At 38.6% G+C, this 14,697-nt stretch overlaps 1 protein-coding gene across 8 annotated transcripts in view; it reads right to left on the bottom strand.

The window, feature by feature from the left end:
• The window catches only part of LOC126776578 (transcription factor BCFI-like), a 40,530-nt gene that overhangs the window by 6,179 nt on the left and 19,654 nt on the right, over window positions 1–14,697 (bottom strand). For all 8 annotated transcript variants that reach the window (XM_050499269.1, XM_050499256.1, XM_050499234.1 and 5 more), the window contains 3 exons: window positions 4,748–4,860; window positions 4,372–4,589; window positions 1,322–1,385 (listed from right to left, as the gene is read on the bottom strand). In XM_050499269.1, coding sequence (XP_050355226.1) covers window positions 1,322–1,385; window positions 4,372–4,589; window positions 4,748–4,860 — 395 coding nt within the window. The remainder of the gene's footprint in view (window positions 1–1,321; window positions 1,386–4,371; window positions 4,590–4,747; window positions 4,861–14,697) is intronic.

The following is a 14,697-nucleotide window of genomic DNA, read 5'->3' on the forward strand; positions in this document are numbered from 1 at the left end:
GTGCCTTATCCGACGCCGTATATGGAATGCGATTTTAATGCGCTTAAAAGGGAACGAGTTTATTTTGAAAGAGGACATCGTTTTTTGTCGGGACCTAGGCAAACAGCGCGGCCGAGACGTCGAGACTTTATATTGAACCGCATCTACACTATTGTAATATCTATCAGTTTACACTTAGACACACTCAAATACCTATGGCGAACAATACTCGAGAGTATCCACCAGCGACTACCAACTTACCGGCTAAATTATAATATTAAGCGACGAACATTTAGGTGATACATTTCCAAAAAAAGAAATCTGTAAAAACGAATATAGTGTTAATTTATTAGTTTTACAGTTCAGTCGCAAAAACTCAAATGTTTATTAAAGCACTTAACTGCTGGAGTAACCTTTCAAAGAAAAGCTATTAATTATTTAATGGGCTACAAAACTGAAACTAAACGCGCCGTTTCTCGAGGACGGACGAAGGTTCAAGTGGTTGCGACGAAAAAACTCACCCTCAGATAATGGTGATGTCATTATCACATCGCATCACATCATTTTAGACAACGGGCTCGCGCTTATCGCCTCTGTCTTACGGAGATGACTTGTCATAAAGCTGTTATTTTTTATAGAAGGCGGGTATTAATAATAAGTTTTGACAGCGGGCTATCGCGTGACCTCAACAAAAAAAAATACACGCACACGTCCGCACACCGCATACCTAGTTGACGCACACACTCGCGTGTACATGAGTGGATCGCGTTATCGATGTGCATCCTTTACAAAACATCATAGATTTTAAGAGCCATAACATTTTACGCAATATATTTTGACTCGCCTTCACACGCAGCCACATTTGAGTATCGTTCGTAAGTTGTTTCCTTTACTCAAACGTCAATATAAATGTTGACTCATAAAACAATAATCTGAACATATATTTCTGCACAATCGTCAAACTTAAATACTTTGTTTAAGCGGGAACTGTCAAATGAACAAAGGACATGTAAACAGTCGTCTTGTGAATCATGCGGACTTCAGGCGATCGCGGCGTGTTTGCGACGGCGCGTGCGCCAGCGCAGGCCACGCAAACATCATACTTACGTATTTAGTCTAATTACTGCCACACGGGTCATGGTATGCTCAAAGTATTTTTTGTCTCATACATTTAAATCAGGTATATCGTAATAAATAATGTAACATTAGGTTGTATTGTTTTCGATATTTATATTTACTTTAGTAATATAACATCCTTTGAATAATTAATAATTATTCAATGTCAAAGAATCAATAATAATGTTAAGTAAATTCGGTATCTTGTAATGATCACAGTACTTACTGGCTGAGAGGCTGGCGGCGGCGGAGAGCTGCGGCCGTCGGCTGCCGTCTAGACTCCAGACCTCCTGAAAACCAAAGAATGTAACGCTTACACTATGTAGATTTGTAGATAGTGTTTTACATTCTTGTATATTGTATCAATTATTTATATCTTAAATATACATTATCTCATAATAAAATTTCATATCATTTTCATATCTGTTTGAAACTTTGCCCGTTTTTGCTTGGTTATGAAAAATATAAAGGATGATGGAAATTGTGCCCGGGGTCCAATGGCGACGTGTGCGACGTTACATCGTTGGACAGGTATTTTTGAGTTGAACAAAAGTTACGATGGTTCCAAGTTTTGAATCTTAGTCCGTTTAGAGTCATGACTAATTAAACATGGCAGTTCAAGTAATATCCAAATAGAGCTTTTTAATAATCGTTTGGTACCTAGGGTTCGCCAGGCATGAGGGATTTGTAGGATGAGCTTATTTTTAAATGAGATCATAATAAATACACAGTAGGAATAAAAATGTGTAATTTTTATAAACAGTAACGTTACTAAATAAATAAACGCAACCTTAAAATAGCTTATTTTTATATTATATTTTATATATTGTATTCCATATTTAAAAAGCTACAGTAACAGCCTGTTAATGTCCCACTGCTGGGCTAAGGCCTCCTCTCCCTTTTGAGGAGAAGGTTTGGAGCTTATTTCACCACGCTGCTCCAATGCGGGTTGGTAGAATACACATGTGGCAGAATTTCAATGAAATTAGACACATGCAGGTTTCCTCACGATGTTTTCCTTCACCGTTAAGCACGAGATGAATTATAAACACAAATTAAGCACATGAAAATTCAGTGGTGCTTGCCCGGGTTTGAACCCACGATCATCGGTTAAGATTCACGCGTTCTTACCACTAGGCCATCTCGGCTATATATATAAAAAGCTACGTATGAATCTAATGATACACTTTACAGACATTGGCGATGTTAGTAATATTAACCACCGCTAACATCGCCAATACGCCACCAACATTGGGAACTAAGATGTTATGTCCCTTGTGCTTGCAATTACACTGGTTCACTCACCATTCAATTGGGAAACTTATACAAAGTATAAGTACTGCTGTTTTGCGTTAGAATTTCCGATTAGTAGATGGTACCTACCCAGACGAGTTTGCACAAAGCCTTATCACCAATTAAATATACAAGTATTTATTGATTGATTGATTGATTTGAATTAACAGAATGCATTGTATTGGGGTAAAAAATTAATAGATTATTGTTAATCTGATGTGTTTAGTAATGAATAATAATATAATTATAACTCTCAACGGACTAAGATTCGAAACTTAGCGCTATAGTAACTTTTGATCAGCTTAAATACGATTCAACGTACATCGTTACACAGTATTGGAGGTGGGACCAGAGTTCATACAAATCCTGGCATCATACTTTAACCTTTATGGGATTGTATAACCCATGTGCCCTATAATCAATTGTTTCGGTTAATCTATTTTGGGATAAACAACAACCACACGCCAATTAATTATCGAAAAGTTGTTTCAGTGAATCAGTAAAGTTAAATAAAGGAATAGGTAGGTATTCGTTCGCTTGCCACCACACGATGCAATTATTCTTGCTTGATTCGCCTGTTTACGATTTTATCCAATCATCTTGTCACGTCCACCACACTTATGTACGTATATTATTTAAAAGAATACATACATCATTTATTTATTTTTGTGTGTTGTTAAAACTAAATTACAATATTAATTTCAATTTAGAATTAGAACAAGGAAATCTATATCGTTTATATTTGCTTTTTATTTTGTGTAAACACAGCAGTACGCAGCTAATTGTCAAACACTCACAATCGCGTTCCAGTCGACAACAATGACAGATAGTGTGATTTGCTTTATTTTGAAAACGACCAACAGCCGAAAGAGTAACCATGGTTATTTTATTGTGATTGCGAGTGTACGCGATCGGCAAACTTTTGGCCCCCCGCGGTGACAGTATTAACAATTAAATGTACGTCGCCTGTGAATTGGTAATGTATACACGTAGATACGGGGAGGTTTGGAAAGCGCTCGTCAGGCGTCGCTGAGCACGGCGGCGTTATCAGTGACTTATTGCCGTCGCGGAACCTGCTTCCGACTCGTACCGTTCGACGCTCGCACGGTTCAATGGAACTTGAAACACTTAACGAAGTTACTATGAAATATATTCGCAGTAATTTTGGAAATTAAAGATCGCTTCGAAGTAATGAAACACAATTAGGTAATAAGCAAACCAATTCGTGTTACGCGTGATGTATTATTATTTTCTATTAGTATTGCGAGCGTTTCGATTCATTGCGTAAGAGGCTTATCAGAAATTATAGTTGGTATTTTTGAGTACGCAATATAAATTTGCGTCTATTTCTACTCATTTTGGTTAAATGAAAATAAATTATTTTAGGCACATACATTGAAGCATCAGGTACTCAACCAACTCGCATTGGAGCAGCGTGGTGGAAAGAGCTCCAAGCGTTTTCCTCAAAGAGAGAGAGGAGGCTTTAGCCCAAAAGTGTTATTATCACCAATTCGTTTATCCTTTCTGCTCGCGTTCATACAGTGATCACAAGTGATTGTTTCAAAACGATCGATGTTATTTTGAGTGTACGGGACACATTCGTAAACGTGGACGACTAAAGGTGCCGAACATAATTTTGTACAATTTATCTGAGACAGATGCCTCTGGTGGTAGAGCTTTGTGCAAGCTCGTCTGGGTAGGTACCACCCACTCATCAGATATTCTACCGCAAAACAGCAGTACTTGGTATTGTTGTGTTCCGGTTTGAAGGGTGAGTGAGCCAGTGTAATTACAGGCACAAGGGACATAACATCTTAGTTCCTAAGGTTGGTGGCGCATTGGTGATGTAAGCGATGATTAACATTTCTTACAATACCAATGTCTATGGGTGTTGGTGACCACTTACCATCAGGTGGCCCATATGTTCGTCCAACTTCCTATTCCATAAAAAAAAAGATAACATTATATGATCTCCACACTTACGGGTTGTGCATAAGCGTTCGTAGCCAGCGAGGTGGTGCCGTATACAGTAGACGGCCTGGAGGTGGCACTGGCGAAGGCGCCACCGAAGCGAGCGCTGAAGGCGGGTAGAGCGCCCCCGCTTCCCGCGCCTCCGCCCTCGCCGGCCTCGCCTGTCTCACCGTATTCTTCACCAAGCACTGAGCCAGTACCACTAGCAGTACCGTAGTTCGGTGATCCTCCTGATTTAAAAACAATGAAATGCGTGCGTTACGTACCATAATAAACAGCTATTATATACAAGAAGAATGTCCCCCAGTATTATAACGATTGAGGCTACGCACAGACTATAGTGTTTAGTTGTGCAATAACGAGATCGTCGTCATGAGGGTTTGTGTACCTGCGGCCGAGGTCCATATCTGCGGCTGCGTTAGGTCGGCGCCGTTGCCGAAGTAAGGCGAGCCGGCGGTCGGGTACGCGCAACGCGTATACGCAGCGCCTCCACCGCCTCCGCTGCGACAAATATGTATATTGTAAAACTTTTCTCTTTTCTTCGGTTGTATGTAGGCACCTAGAGAACTAATAATCAAATCCTATTAGAATATAAAAATCTTTTAGGTTTTATAGTTTAGCACTGCTGAAGCTACAGAATACAGTCTATTAAAAATACTTTTACAAGTAGGTTGTTGAAGGACTTAAATATAATTAACGGGATGTATGAAGCTGCGGTCGCTATAAGCCTCCAGGATGCATCGACGAGGATCTCATCAGATTTGCTAATTAGGTACTCTCTTGTGAATAATAATAATGTGTGGCAATATTATTATATGAATATCCACATCGTGTTCGTTTTCAAATACTATGTTAATTTGTCTGGTATTGTGTTTTTAAGCAAAGTTTTACTCTAAGCTACGCAATACATTGACATATCTGTATCCGAAGTTATCAGTCATTATAAATTAGTTATCCAAATTTACTCAAAGCGAATGCTGCGGAGATCTTTATGTAAGGGTTATTGAAAAGTGAAACAGGGCTTCGATTGTAAAGTGATTCTTTAAAATACTATAGAATGTAGCCGACATTGAGATCACCTGTTGTCGTTAGCTTAAAATTTAATTGTAGGTATTACATTTTACATACATTTACATTAATAAACACAATTCAAAGTGCTAGTTATAAGTTTCATTTAAGCAAATTTATTGTGATAATGCAAATCTTAAACTAAAACATTTTAAATAGAAAGATAGATTTCAGCTAAATTATGGAGGATGTGATTTCGAACAAAAACAGGGAAATAAAATATCGAATGCCAGTAGGTAGGCGAGTCGTAGGTATGTTTCGAATCAAAGTTCAAAATTGGTCTTATATGATCGATTGCGGCCGAGTATGGAATGGACGAGGTCGTGTCGGCGGACGACAACACGAGAGCGATGTGTCACAACGAGCTCGCTATTAATCACGAGGGACTGTTTTAAATCTTAGGATACTTATCTTCGGATCTTAATGCGTATTTGAGTATTGAATATTTAGTGTAAGCCAATAATATTAAGGGAGCCTCACATCTCCTTTAGTTCGATTTTACTTTTAATATACGTTAAAACGTAAAAACGTAGCTAACATACTCGACGCAGAGCGTTACCAACAGTTTGTCACTACTCTGCTTACGTAAGGGCGATGGAGGGACCTATCAATGGGTATGCCTATAAATTAGGATATTCATAACTCAGAGATGCAAGTAGAGCGCGGCTTGAATGGTTCGGAACGTGTCGGAAGTAGATGTGTTATCGTTCGGCTCTCTTCGTCCCCCGCCCTCTGACCCCCCGTCGACGTACCGCCCCGTCCCCCTTCTCCCAGCACCGTCGCGGCGCCCTCGGCCCGCTTACATTCATTTACATGTACTAACTTCAACGCTCGTTATTGCCGTTTGCAATTCCGTTACATCACAATACCTACACACAAGCACCTCGAGGCAACACAAAACAGGCGAGCTGGTGAGCAAGAAACATTCTATGTCGCTACTCGCTTGCGAAAATGTAACATCGACTCGAAACGTATTTTATATTCCATAGAGTTGTTACTCTCGTAGATATAACATAATAAGCAATCTTATGTAAACAAAACACATTTGTAGCGATGATAGACCGATACGGTCAAGGAACGGGCGACACTCGGTCCGCTTAAGGCTGCAACACGAACCCGGATGTAGTAACATGCAAGTACGACAGGCCGCACTCGGTGCCACCGCACTGACGCTTAATCCATTTATTTACCTACACCTCGAAGCAAAACATACCACGACTTAATAAAGCCCCAGATTTTACGTTAATTCGGTTAGCATTTCAATAGCGATCAATGAGATTTGTAAGACTAGAACTTTTAAAATATACACAAATACAATTAGGTAGAGCGAGTAGATATTATTATGAATTCGGCGTACGTTAAGGTTGATTTAGCATTAATGAAAGTGTCGGTAATTACTAATGAAATATAAGAGACGCCCGCATTACAGCCTAACGTGCGTTTTGTTTCGTGTTAGCACTAAGTGTTAGGTGCGGCGTGTCGCCCGCAGGACGCCGCCAGTGTGACATATGGACAAAAGCTAACATTCAACTTAATGGTATGTTGCGCACGTGCGCATGCGCCGCTCATACACCCCGCCATGCCTCTATGAACACGATCAGTGATCCTTCCAGCGCCCACAGTACGCGCACTTCCTACATGCGTCCACGTATAATTAACCCCTTACTTCTACGAATTTGGGAAGACCACTTTCAGTGTTAAGTCGTAGCCCCGAGGGATTACATCCACCAACATTGACATTACACACACAGACCACCAAAACAGCGCGCAGCCGAGCCTCTTGGGGTTAGTAGTCATTATCGATACCTACAGCGAGCTAAGTCACCGGAAGTCCGTGACGTCACTCGGTCCGATGCCGTATGCGACATACGCGCCGTGCAAGTGATACAAACAAAGAAACTATATTCCAGCCCAGCCAACAAGTCGGCCCGTATTTGCGCATCATGGACTTCGTCCCGCGTCGGAGCGCTAAGAGCCTATACAAATAACTCATTTCAAGACACTTAAGACGTCACTCGACACGAACAAAAACTAAATAAATACAACAAATTTAGAAACGATCCAAAGGGCTCTTAAAACGTGTAAAATAGCGCGTTAGAGACGAACAAAAACCGGGCGAAAGTAAACACGGCGCTAGCGCCTCTCCGTCACCTGCCTGACGATGTTCGTACTAGTTACGAGCACGTTCCGAGTAGGTACGGCGCATAGCTGATGGCCATCGAGGAGTTCGACGAGGGGATTGACTTCGGGCGTCTCGTCAACCAAGTCAAGGAATAGAATGCATACGTCGTAAATGCAAAACCACGAAGTGCCTCAAGTAACAGATTTAACAACATATCAATTACTGGTGACGTCATCAAGATAATGACTTTTAAAACAATTCTAGATGACGCCTCATTAGTCAAAATAGTTAGATCGTTTCGCCTGTTTCGAGTCTATCGGCATCAGGTCTTTCTTATAGCCTGGCTGGCGAGTGGCGAGTGGCGAGTGGCGACTATTAGTTTGTAAATGTACATTGTGTTTGTCGACTTGGAGACTACATAATTAGGGTAATTTTCCAATTACATTTAAAGTTTGCTTTAATGTTAATTGCAAGAACTGTGTTGTTTATTTGCTCCGTATGTATTGATCATTCCTAATTTTGTTTATTCAACGTCGTAATTAACAAACATTTACATAATAATATTATTTTTTTTCCTGTTCAATGTTTCAGTTCACTTATTGTTCCAATTAAAACGAGGAAAACGTCGAATACGGCTCGCTAGTGTCGTCGCGCCGCACGCTACAGCGCGTATCGAGACGAATTTAAATCATATTCCACATAGTTATCTTACATGATCTAAGCTAATTAATACTTATTTCTTATATACGAGTATCTCGATACGTCAAGCCTTCTACGAGATATTTATGCAAATATATTAATTGAAAGTGCCAGTTCTATACGTCTGTCTGTTAAGGCAGTTCGGTTTCAATATTATTTTCAATAAACAATGTTTTGTTTTTTTTTTATAGAATAGGAAGGCGGACGAGCATATGGGCCACCTGATGGTAAGTGGTCACCAACGCCCTTAGACATTGGCATTTTAAGAAATGTCAACCATCGCTTACATAGCCAATGCGCCACCAACCTTGGGAACTAAGATTTTATGTTCTTTGTGCTTGTAATTTATCATATATTCTAGCAATCCTGTAATAAATGCCTATAAAACATTTTATATTATTATTGTAATATGGTTATACTTGTAACTGAGATGGTTACAGTTAGTATTCTTTCAGTCGAGTAGTCTCATAAATAATCAAGACGACTATATATTGAGTATTTTTCGTGAGACAAGTAGTATAATATTGTCGACATAATAATAAACCCACGTACTACTGCATTATATAAACGATCAGGTACCACCGTACCATCAAGAAAAACACCTGTCCCATATCCGGGAAACGATATTCTGGGAAATAAAAAAACATTTAAAAGTATTCACGTCTTTCGGAGATGTTTAATATAATATTATACGAATATTCGTACAGGCACGGCCTTGTTGCAATTATGTTTTATATGAAAGCTATCCTTACTTTCTAATAAAATGTTGGTGAATATAAATGACTTCATTTCAGTTGTTTACAATAGATCAAGGCCAAGCGATAAAATGCGCCGTGTCTCGGTTCCCACGTGCGGCGAGAATGCGTGGGCGACTCGCGATCTCTGAGCGTATGTTATTGTAGTACTAATATAATATAACTACATGCTATCCACCTAACGCCGAGCACAACTGTATCCACGGGCTACTTTAGTGATGCACGCTGTTCACGCTGAATTCCTTGTAAGAAGATCCACCACACAACCAGCGCGAGCTCGCGTCTCGGTGCGTTCCAGAACGTATTATGAACGAGTACATATTTTAAGAATTAATGAACTTTGATTGCGAGTGATAAAGTTTTCGAGTTTGTCACTCGAGATCCGGCAGAGATCCAATGGCACATCCATTGGATCTCTGCCGAAACTATAAATTATTTTAATTCCGACAGGTATATAATGTTTGCCGCTTTCGTCGAGGCTACGCTATCTTTGTTTCTCAAGCGCAAACAAACAAAGTGTTTTTACACCACTCCGCCCGCGCCGAGTCGAAAACGGCTCAGCCCCTCAGGTATTTGCACAAGCTGTTTCCTCGAGCTCGTTTGTTCAACTTCTTAGCGCATTTGCTATAAATTAATTTCCAGATCGTCACACGGGGTCTATGTAACCATCCACAAAAACAGGGTCGTTAAATGCATACACTTAGCACTGAAGTTTGGCTTGTGGACGCATTTCGTTAATAAATTCACTGAGAAATTTTAGTAGAACTTATTTGTTTGTTGTCGTCGTACTACGACCGAACCCGAAGTGCTGCTTATGTTGTACATATCAAAGCAATATATACTAAGTAGGTACACATGTGCGTCTAATCTAACATTATTCACAAGTTAAATAGTAACATTACAAAAAAACAGAAGGCGTCAGTTATTTAACGAATGTATATATTTGTGAAAGCCTTCGTAAGTTGTATATTTGCAGTATGTCGTTAACTAGGTACGGACGTTAGTGGGTTAACTGTCGCGGCGCGGGCGCAGGAAGTACGAATCATTACTGGTTCGCAGAACACGCACACTAGCGTCCTTAGTCTCACACTAATATGAATAGTTCGAAATGGGTCTGCGACTGTATCAATAGTCACGAAGTATTATGTATTATGCTAAGGCTCACATTTATGCTTACGTACGAGATGCTGAGGATCATGTCTCCTTATTTATTCTTTCTATTCAGATACAAATCACTAGCATCCATGTTGTATAAGTACAAGCAAGCTTTCTAAAGATACTTGATCATGAAGATGATCGTTCAGTTACCTTATAGAAAATAAGTTACACGCGCATTTCTACATTCCTACTGTCTCATAAATATGTACTACACATACAAGGTATTTAAAACGTAGACCTCAAATTACTTTCTGAATAATCTTAAACCTACTCGAAGGTGTAGGTATGGAAACCTGTTGCCGTCCCGAATGTTGCCGACTGCCGTGCCATCTCATCCCGCGGTCGGGTGACGATGGCTAATATTGTTTATTATTAAACTACATAAATTCATATATACTGTCGCCGCGACAGTTACCGAAGTTAGTTTGTTAATGTTCAAGTGTATACTCAAATAGCTACGTCTCTGTAAACCTACCTACGTATATAGTAATGATTAACTCATAATAAATATACACAAAGTAATGGATTTGATTATAAATGATGTAGTCAATATTTAGAATTAGAATATGTGTATTGTGTTTGTGTATTTATTTTTGGGTGTCCGATCTCGTGGCGTTCGGTCTGGAATCAGCGATGTCGTGGAGTAGGACACATTTATTTATTGTTGTTAAGTTTACCAAATTGAAATCGGACGGTTGGAGTCTAACGTATAATAAAAGACTTAATTGTCCGAACTCTCGAATAAATTATTGTATAAACTTGAAAAAGTTTAGATACGTTTGAAGTAATAAATAATAGATAATGAAAAAAAATATATTTACCAATATTATTATTTTGCGGAAATTGGAAACAATTAAAGATATTTAGTATTACGAAGACAAGTTTGTGTCATCGCAATATAGTTCAATCGCTTGAGAATCTTAACATTATCAACTGATAAAGGTAACTAACTTACCTACGTCTATCTAACACAAACAAATAAATCAAACAAAAAGGTTTTGAACGATTTGAAATTAGTCCATTTCTAAGAGATTTAATGGTTACTTCATGCCCTTTGATGCTAAGCATGCTAAAATTTGAAGTTTTCCAAAACGAGGTTCTGTGCAAGAAAACGTACCTTTTTCTATAAAAAAATATAAATTAATTATTGTACAATTGAAATCAATCCATAATGTAGCTTGTCACTTCAATGAGCAAATTAAATGTAGATACAAACATATAATAGATGGGCATGTGGTGTTGTTAATGGTACAAAAATAAACTTATGACGGTAGTGTGTTAGGAGATGAGTAGGTTATAGTCCAATAAAGTGAACTTTACCGTATAGTGAAACAACATTGTTTTGCTTTACATTACAAACAACTGGTACGACCATTATATGGAAATCTTATAACTGCGAGCACGTCTGCTAACAATCTCGTATTGTGTTATGCCTAAGTATGAAGATTAGTTAAACTATTGAGTTAGAAGGTGTTGGGTATCAAATATCAAAGTTTGATATGAATAATTTGAAAATTAGCAATCCATACTCATACCGAATGTTGTATAAAACTTTTACTATTAACACAAATACTTTTTTTTAAATAAACAAGATTTTTTTAAATACAAATACAATAATATAATTTAATACATAAACGTCAAGTGATAATGGGGAAGTTACGCCAGAAAGAAGCAGTTATACCGACGCAATGCGAATACAACTTAATTAAAAAATAAACCAAATCAAAGCTCCGACAACGTGAGTTCTGCTCTGTCGCAGACGCCCCCGTCTCTCAGAGGATTGTGTTTCATGAAAACAAGCTAATTGATTTTTATAATTACATTATTATCAACGGCATTCATCATCATGGCCGATAGTTGTGAAACTTTGGACAACTGATGGCGGTGTTGTTCAAATATCCGGTCGTTCGGGTCACGTGACATTTTTTATACGTACCAGAAAAAAAAAAAATGAATGACAGCTACGTTGGTCATTCTGGGAAGTTAAAAGTCAACGTGCAATAAAACTAGCAAGGACTTATACAACTATATTGATACTTTGTAAAGAAAAATGAATTCGTTTTATTTTTTGCAAATTCGGAAGATACCTGTAACAATAGGTCAAATTTGGATCAAATCCAAATATAACAAGGGCAAGCACCACTGATTTTTCATGTGTCTTATTTATATTTATAATTCATCTTGTGCTTGAAGGTGAAGAAAAACGTCGTGAGGAAGCCTCCGTGTGTCTAATTTCAATGAAATTCTGCCACATGTGTATTCCACCATAGAATTGGAGCAGCGCGGTGGAATGAGCTCTAAACCTTCTAAAAAAAGGAGAGGAGGCCTTAGCCCAGCAGTGGGACATTCACAGGCTGTTACTTTACCAAATGTTGACGTTTCGTGTTTTCGTATAGGTCGGTATACAGAAGATATCTGTGTAAGATGTGTATGTAATATTGTAAGAGTTTCTTTAGTCTCGCATACCTTCATATCGAATCCAAACCAAATTTACTCAACGTCGGATACCACCTGAACCAACTGACGAGTTTTCACTATAAACAATTGAGTAAATGCAATTAAATAATATAAAAATAACTACGAGTATATATGCACTAAGATGAAATTGTCTCAACAGGAATCAAATGAGTTGATGCTGACACCTGGACTGCATGGAACCTCGACCCATCGATTCAACAGTTTTATTGTGCTACTTATTAAACAATTAGATATGATTACCAACTCGAACTACTAATCACGTATTAAACAAGTGGATACCTATTGTAAACATTCTAATCACAATAACAGTATACTTATTCTCCCTATCGCGTAATGAATATATCATTTTTAGGGTTTTAGTTTAAATTTTAATATATTCTTTAATGTATTCGGAAATCACTACAGTATTCTTTAGCGTTCTCAATCACTGAAACATACTTATAAAAAATTACAATGAAAATCCAAACATCGTAAAGAGCTTTATTCGCAGTGGCAGCAGATCCTATTTATTAATTATTATGATAAAATTCAGTGTCGTTCGTACATTGTAGGTAAGTACGTGCGCAGAGACGTTCGGAAACGTTTCTAGATAATTCTGTTTAAATAACAATAAAATTATAAAAATAAATGTTGCTTGTGTAAACAATGAGAGTATTATTACACTATTACAGTGCGAACCCAGAGCGGCAATTAAACGTCGAGCTATAGTCCAACATAACGACGATACTACATAGCGCACTCGGTGTGGGTGCCGGCGTGTCCACACGACACACGTGTGCGTGTGTGGGTAGCGCCGCTAATTGCTAGCGATAACAGACCGACACTACTCTACTACCAAAACTTGCACTGAGCTCTACAAACGTATCATTTTCATTATAATTATTTTAATATTAACTCAATATTAACTTAAACAAAGTTTTTAGAAATGGCCTGTCGCCATGGTACTAAATGTGTAGAGCCTGTATTCGCACTGAAACAATAATAATATCTACAACTAGTAGGACTATTGTAAATATAGCTCTATTTTAAACAAATATTTCCTCTTCATATAAATCAGGAAACTAGAACGATTTAAAACATATCCTGTATATTATGTATGTATGTATATCTAGGGATATACTTTCTTTTAACTATCTCTGAGTACTTTTAATGTTAAGTAATCAATACTTTAAATTATTCGAATTAAATTTGTTGGTAATTCTTAGAGGAACGTTGTAGGTACCTATTATATTGTATAAGGCACGTACAGGTATCAATCAGTCAGTCAGTCAACGTGAGCCACTTATATGTAGTAAGTAATACACCAGTAGTTTATTTGGAACTATTCAGGTAAGTTAGCATTAATATAACACTATTTTCAAAACAACTTCTTAAAAAGCACAAAAAGCATTAGGCTTTTAATTTTGCAAGGTAAGTAACCGGTGGGGTGAGCAAGCCGGCTTTCGATCAGGCTAAAGCACCGTGGACCACATCCATACTGTTCGGCAGATTGTGCAGAAGACCGATGAGTACAATCAGCCGCTGTGTATGGCATTTGTGTTACGAGAAAGCCTTCGACTCTGAAATCTGAAGCAACCTGGGCAGTGCTCGACTCATTGCGGAGATGTCATATCGACAGGAGATATATCGAGGTACTGAGATGTCTGTACAACGCCGCTACAATGACTGACCACATCCAGGACTGTAAGATGAAAGCGATTCAACTGCGCAGAGGGGTGAGACAGGGGGATGTAATAACCCCGAAACTGTTCACCACCGCGTTGGAAGACGTTTTCAAGACGCTGGATTGGACTGGGTATGGAGTCAATGTAAGCGGCGAATACATCTCACACCTTCGATTTGCCAATGATATCGTCATCATAGCAGAGTCGCTAGAACAACTCACCGAAATGCTGCGTAGCCTAGGCGAGTCTTCCCGGTGTGTCGGTCTCGGTATGAATTTGGACAAGACCAAGGTCATGCTCAATAGGCATGTCGTGCCGGGACCGATATACGTCGAAGGGAAACCTCTCGAAGTTGTTAGGGAATATACCTACCTAGGACAGATTATACAAGTCG

This window comes from Nymphalis io, chromosome 2 (assembly GCF_905147045.1).
Source record: "Nymphalis io chromosome 2, ilAglIoxx1.1, whole genome shotgun sequence".
Classification (NCBI taxonomy): Eukaryota; Metazoa; Arthropoda; class Insecta; order Lepidoptera; family Nymphalidae; genus Nymphalis; species Nymphalis io.